A 7,330-nucleotide genomic window follows, 5' to 3' on the forward strand; every position below is an offset into this window, starting at 1 on the left:
GATGTCAGAAATCACTTTTTGCTGATGATACAAGCATCTCCGCCAAAGGTAGAAGCCTTCGTGTCATCACAAGAAGATTACAAAAAAGCTTGGATATTTTCAATTCTTATTTGAAAGAATGGAAAATTACTCCAAATGCTGCAAAAATTCAACTTATTATTTTCCCTCACAAACCAAGGGCTGATTTTCTTAAACCAAAAAGTCATCACATTATAAAGATGAATGAGGTAAATTTAAAGTGGGAGGATCAAGTGAAATATCTTGGACTTGCTTTTGACAAAAACCTTACTTACAAGGATCACATTGAAAGTATCCAGGTTAAATGTAACAAATATATTAAATGTTTGTATCCACTTATAAACAGGAATTCTAGACTTTGTCTCAAGAATAAACTGTTAATTTATAAACAAATTTTCAGACCTGCCATGCTTTATGCTGTGCCGATCTGGACAAGCTGTTGCTTAACCAGGAAGAAAAACTTCAGAGGATTCAGAACAAAATTCTGAAAATGATTCTGAAACTTCCTCCCTGGTTCAGCACCAGTGAACTTCATCAATTGGGTACTAAAGCCCTATGCCAATTTTTATGTAAAACGGTAAAAAACACGGTTAAAAAACAATTTCTGAACACTTTTTTTCATTTTAACGCAACAATTTTTTTTGACAAGACAACATTTTTTCGATGGATCAACTATGGTCCCCTTGGAACGAGCTGTCAAGTAGGAGCTTTTCTGTCAAGAAGGATCTCGAGGTTAATTTTTCAAAATTGATTTAAAATCCATTTTAAACTCTTTGTGGTTGAACAAAGGGTCATTGTACTAAGAAAAATAAGCTTTATCGCTGTAAACAATAATATCAGCAATCTAAGCTTCATTTTAGGACCCAATTAGCCGAAGTTGACACTTTGGATGTTATGTCCAATAAGATAATTGATGCATTTCGACAAAAATCATTGCAGTCTTCAGCTGCATTGATCCGATCTTTATATAGTTTATAAGTTAGTTTTAAGGTATCCCTTTTCCCTTTTGTACATGTAGGACCTCCTACATTTGAAATCACTGAATAGCGAAAGCTAAATATTTCATGAATAAATGAAAGTTGCTAGTATTTAAAATTGAGGTGAAAAGTCATCGATTATGATTGGACACTCAATAATATTTTAACTGAATGAATGTACATAGAAAAGAAAAACTGAATAAATATAAATTAAAAAAAAAATGTTACACAATAATAATTTAATTACATCTAAAAAATTCCAAAATTTCTTTTTCAAAACATCACGTGACACATTAAAATAAAAAATTGAGGCTACTCGATTGAAGGTCCGTTGAAGTCCGATGATGGAGCCGTGTGCACTGTAGTTGGCAGCTTCAAGTGGGATTCGGAAGAAGGCACCTCCGCGCAGCACACGAGATCTAGCTTGCAGATTCAGCTCACCGAGTAGGGAGGGGCAATCAATCCTTGATGTGAGCAGGTTGGCAACAGCGGTTACACGTGCGGCGTTGCGACGAACAGCCAAAGAGTCCAGATGGATAAGCTGACATCTGCTTTCGTAGCTTGGGAGACGGTGGGGGTCTCTCCATGGAAGCAAGCGGAGTGCGAAACGAATGAATCGCCGTTGCACGCTCTCGATCCTCTCCGAGCTATTCTGGTACCAGGGATTCCACACCACGGAACTGTATTCCAGGGTTGACCGGACGAGGCCGCAGTACAATGACTTCAGGCAGTAGACGTCGGTGAACTTTTTGGTCGCACGAAATATGAAACCAAGCAGTCTTGAGGCTTTTGCAACGATGTATGCGACGTGATTCTTGTACGTGAGCTTCGTGTCTAGCAGCACTCCGAGATCGTTTATGCATTCGACACGCGGGACGGTTGTTCCGAGGAGCGTGTAGTTGTGCGTGATCGGCCTGAGCTTCCTGGTGAACGATATAACGGAACACTTCAGAGGGTTTAAGGTCATGCGGTTAGTGGCACACCAGTCAGCGAATTTGTCCAGCTGCTGTTGAAGTAGTTCTGCGTCATGCGTTGAGTTCACGTACCGGAAGATCTTCAAATCGTCGGCATAAGCGAGTCTTGGTCCATCCAGTACAAAATTGCTGTCGTTAAAGTAGAGCAAGAATATAAGAGGCCCAAGTGACTTCCTTGCGCTACACCGGAGTAGGCAAGGAATAGCAGCGAGACGCATTCGCCGATCTTCACACTGATTGTTCGTCTGGAAAGATAGGACTGAAACCAACCGAGCAAACTGCCACTAAACCCTAGTTTTTCGAGCTTAGCAATCGCGATGTCATGGTTGAGCCTGTCGAAGGCTGCGGAGAGATCAGTATAGATTACGTCGGTTTGGCTTCGACTAGCTAGCCCCTTGGTCAGGAAGGTGGTGAAGGTCAGCAAGTTCGATGTAGTCGAACGTCCCGGCATGAAGCCATGTTGCTCAGCGCAGATCTGTTGCTTGCAGTGAAAAAACACCAGGTCGAGCACAGCGAGCTCGAACAGTTTGGAGACGGCGCAAAGCGCCGAGATCCCCCGGTAGTTGTCGATGTCACGTTTATTTCCCTTTTTATAGACTGGAAACATGAAAGCAGCTTTCCACAGGTCCGGAATAACCCCTTTCGTCGAGAGAGTGCTGGAACAGGAATCGTAGTGGAGACAGCAGGCATTGGATGCACTTTTTCAGGATACTAGAGGGGATTCCATCAGGTCGTACTGATGAGGTTGATTTCAATCTGGCAGCTGCGTTCATGATTCGTTGGTCGTCGAGTACGAGTCGGTCCAGAACGTTGCCGCAGGGTGGCACATTTTCTGTGGCGGCGGCGACCTCGTGCGGTGAAAGGGATTCATTGATGAACATTCTGGAAAATTTCTCTGCAAACAGTTGACAGATGGTTTCGGGTTTTGAAGCGGTCTCGTTGTCAAGGAACATAGAGGAAGGCAAACCACTTTCTTTCCTCTGGTCATTGAAGTGTTTCCAGAAGGCCTTCGGATTAGATTTCAGTTTTTGTTGGATCCGGTATCGATAGCGGTTGTAACAGTGATTGTTTAGGGTCTTGTACCGTTGGTTCAGTCGAAGGTAGTGATCTCTGAGTGGTAGTGTGCGCCTTCGGGAAAACTTTTTGAGAGCGGCTCGTTTTTTGGATTTCAGCTTCTTCAACTCGTTGGTCTGCCACGGGATGCGATCGGGGGCAGGATTGCTTTTGGGTACGTGACGGTCAATTGCGTACGAGAGAATATTAGAAAAGGTCTGCACCGCCACATTAACATCGTCTGGGTCTAACGTATTAGTCCAGTCAATGCTCGTTAATATCTCAGCGATTCCGTTAATGTCGGCCTTGCGGTAATCGTACCGGATCGGTTCGAATGTCACAGTGCGTGCGGGATAGCGGAGTACGTCCAGGGACAAGATCAGGGGCTGGTGATGGGGAACGGTCTTAACTAGAGGCGCTGGGGCGACATATATTGGAGGCGCAACGTCCTGCCGGCTGACGAAGCAGAGGTCAAGCGTATTGTTGTTCTCGTTTGGGAAGCTATTTATCTGCTCCAGCGTGGCGGTACTGTAGACGTCCAACAGATCGGTGATGTTAACGGATTTCGCCTGGAGGCGTGGATCAGGATACAGGAATCCATCGTGAGAGTGCACGGAAAGGGGATCCATCTCAGCCTGCAAAAAAATTCACCTAGAATCGCTAATTTTTTCGCTGGTTTGGAAACCGATGAAATTCTACCAAACCAGTGAAAAAAACACTGGTTTGGTGAAAAATGTCGCTGTTTGGGGATCAGTTTTGCTAGAATCAGAAAATTTTCTCGCTGGTTTGGAAAAAGCGGCAGGGCACCAAAATCAACCAGGAGATTATTGTACTGGTTTTGGGAAACAATTCGCTGGTCCAGCGGATTTCTTCACTGGACCAGTGTTCTTTTACGCTGGATCAGCGTTTTCTATCGCTGACGTCCGGGTTTTTTTTCCGGCGGCAGCAGCTCGTACCAAAATCAACCAGTAGATTATTGTGCTGGTTTTGGGAAACAATTCGCTGGTCCAGCGGATGTTTCCACTGGACCAGTGTTTTTTGCACTGGATCAGCGTTTTTATCACCGACGTTTGTTTTTTTGTTTTGGCGGCAGAAGCCAATGCCAAAATAAACCAGAGGATTTGAGAACCAGAGATGGTGGTTGTTTAAAACCGTCTTGCATGTTATATGCTGAATTTTGTGAATGTGTTAATTTGTGCACAGTTTCATATTACCAGTCTTAATTAAATTTTCCTAGTAGATTAAAACTTTACCACTTTCTGCTGCAATGAATGGCGGGGTTTTGACTAACGTTGATTCATGGCAGCATGGCCTACTAATCCCGCGACGGTCACACTGAATGATTGACCCCGTGAATCACTTTGGGTGTGGGCAGTGTCTGCGCTGGAATTTTATCTAGAAGCCTTTGTCGATGATCTCGTTGAACCTCCAGCTCGACCTGCGCTTGGGCTGTAAAAAAATCGTTGCATTTGTATATTCTATAGAAACGATGTAAAATCTTTTACCTTGCGTGTTGGGTTTCCTTCCGACACATTGGCACATAATATCGGATTTTGTTTGAGAAAAAAATTAGCAAAAAATTATAGTTCGATTAGAATTTCCTAGCTTAATTGACAATGGAACATTTCCATTCGAGCAGTTTTTGCTTTTTTCTACAATGTATTTCTTATGGAGCGAACTGTCAAAAACTGCTCGACTGCGGGTGCTCCATTGTGAAAACGCTTTCTGTGACAGATCGACAACACGCAGCTTCTAATCAAAATTGGGTACCATTACAGAGAGATCAACTGCTCGAATGATGCCCACTCAAAATTGAGTTGATTTTTGAATCGAGCAGAAACTTCAACACGCCTAGGGAGCGTTATTTTATTACGTAACGGGAGGGGGGTCGCACGCTTCATTCAACATTTTTTACAATTTTTCCATTTTTTTTTGCGTTACTTAAAAAAAACAACGCTTCTCTAATGGTGTTAAAATATTTTTGCATAGATTTTGCAACAATTGTGAAAGTTGTAAAATTTTATCAAACAAAGTGCACAGATTTTCTCAGCGGGTAGTTTGAAACTGTTCTAAAGTGGTCGAAAGCACTCAGTCGAGACACAAACCGGTTTGGCGAGCGGGGGATAGAAGGTATCATTTTCAATGTGCAAATATTTGGTGTGCAGTTACCCAGTAACGAAGTTCTTGTAGGATTCTTGCAGAGTTTTTACAGAGCTGTATATTCTAACAGCATCTAGAAGAAATGTTCTACCCTTCTAACAGGATTCTGGCAGAACCAGGCGGAGAATTTGATCAATCATTCAATGGTGATTTAAATAAATCAAAGAAATTGAACTCATTAGGAGCATTTATTCCGTCTACGTTTAAAAAATGATTTAAACTACAAAAAAATCTTATTACATATATTGAACCTTGAGAACTTTAAGTAGAGTTATTGCTTAACTTTCTTTACTTATTAAATAAAAACTCAATCAATAGATCAAATCTCGGGTGAGTTTTCAAAACGCCGTAAGAGCCACTGTGACCTCTGACATTAGTTTTCGTTTTTCTCGAAAATGAAACAAAATTTAATTTATTTCAAGTATGGGGCACTTGAAGGACGTGTAGATGAACAATTTCGAGCATTTTTGATATTGGTTTTTCGTAAGCAGGTCGAATACCGATGCAAAAAGGACTTTGTTTAACAATGGCTCTTACGGCTTTTTGAAAACTAATCCGAGAAATTATAGGACAATATATTCAGTCAAAGCATAAATTTACACATTAAAAATAAATAAATAATTCACAATCTTCACAATAAATACAATACGGTAGAAATTACTTAGCGGAAGGTTTAGATAAATATGCAAGGAGGCTTACAACGCAGGCGTATTTTGTATCGTTGTCAAAAACCAGGCCATACGCATGCTTAGGGATGAACGTCCACATGGGTTTGGCATCAGGTGGGTATTGGGCGTTAAGTACAAAGGCCAGCAGCCACTGCTTGTCCCGTTCGCTCATCAGGTTCGCGTACTCGTCGTACTCGCCCGACCGGTTCAGCTTGCCACGGTGATGCTGCATCTGCTGCTGGTTCTGGTTGTAATTCTGCCGATTATTGTGCTGCTGCTGGTAGCGATTCTGACCCTGTTGCTGGTGTTGACGGTGCTGGTTCAGCATCGGATGGTTTTGCTGAATCTCCTGAACCAGCCGTTGGTTGAAATTCGCGTGGCTCTCACCTCCGGGGAAATTCGGCGGCGGCACATTCATCGGAAACGGCGGTGGAACGTTCGTCTGGAGCAGGTGCAACGGTGGCAACGGGGGAACCATGTTCAACGGCGGCGGAAAGTTCACCGGAATCGTCAACGGCGGCTGGTGATTCATCATTCCGGGAAATCCGGGCGGCGGACGAGGCAGTCCCATGCCCGGATGATGAAAATGCGGCAGCTGCTGGGGAACCTCCGGCGGCATCGAGTGCTGCGCCTGCTGCTTGATCATGTTCTGCTCGATCTCCTCCACCGAACAGATCCGCATCTGAGCCGGATTCGGCAGCGGGAAGTTGGGCGGAAGACCGACAAAGGGGCCACCTAAAACAAGCCAAATGATAACAAACTCCCTTCTCACAAAATCTCCCCACCCTTACCTGGTCCCCCGCCTATCCTCTGATGGTGCTGCTGGTGCTGCATCGCCGCCATCAACGAACTCTGCGGATGGTGCTGCTGCATCGCCGGATGTGGCAACTGCGGCCGCGGCCTCTCCGGCTTGCTCGGCATCGTCCACACGCTCGGATCCAGCTGCAACCTCGCCTCCGACTCGTTATCATCGTCCAGCTCCAAGTTGTCAATCCGAACGCTGGAAAAGTTCATATCCAAGTCCGAATCCGGCCCCGAATCGCCATCCCCACCCTCCCGCTGATCCAACCGGACTATATCCTCGTGCAGCTCCTCCCAATCCTCCCGTGTCTGCCCAAACGTCTCATCGTTCAGCGCATCGTACTCCTCCTCCGAATCATCCGGACCGCCCCCAGTTCCCCCGCCTCCGTCATCCTCCACCGGAAGATGCGTGTCGAACCCGAAGAAGGAATCCGTCATTTTGACAACTGCAGCGGGCCCGAATCCCAACCAGCGCGGACAAATTGCGCCCAACCGCTTTGTTTACAAACCGCCGCCAAATGGCCACTCCGTCCTCCTCCGCAACGCACAACCTTTTGGCACTTCGAACGCCAACCCACAACATCACACGGCAGCTAGAAGAGAAATTCCACATTAAAACCATAGCCCCGCGAGGAAACTGCCACCGGACCCCGGCTAAACTCACCTTTGGTGGCGTGGC

The 7,330-nt window shown here is 44.9% G+C and overlaps 1 protein-coding gene across 1 annotated transcript; it reads right to left on the minus strand.

The window, feature by feature from the left end:
* Positions 1–5,801: 5,801 nt before the first annotated feature.
* LOC6052540 (bromodomain-containing protein 4B) lies at positions 5,802–6,960 on the minus strand (the record flags this gene model as incomplete). The annotated part of the gene is made up of 2 exons (XM_001868759.2): positions 5,802–6,585; positions 6,642–6,960. Coding segments are annotated over 2 exons (1,065 nt in total), but the record flags the coding sequence as incomplete, so codon positions are not given.
* Positions 6,961–7,330: the final 370 nt, after the last annotated feature.

Source organism: Culex quinquefasciatus, chromosome 1 (assembly GCF_015732765.1).
Source record: "Culex quinquefasciatus strain JHB chromosome 1, VPISU_Cqui_1.0_pri_paternal, whole genome shotgun sequence".
NCBI classification, from domain to species: Eukaryota; Metazoa; Arthropoda; class Insecta; order Diptera; family Culicidae; genus Culex; species Culex quinquefasciatus.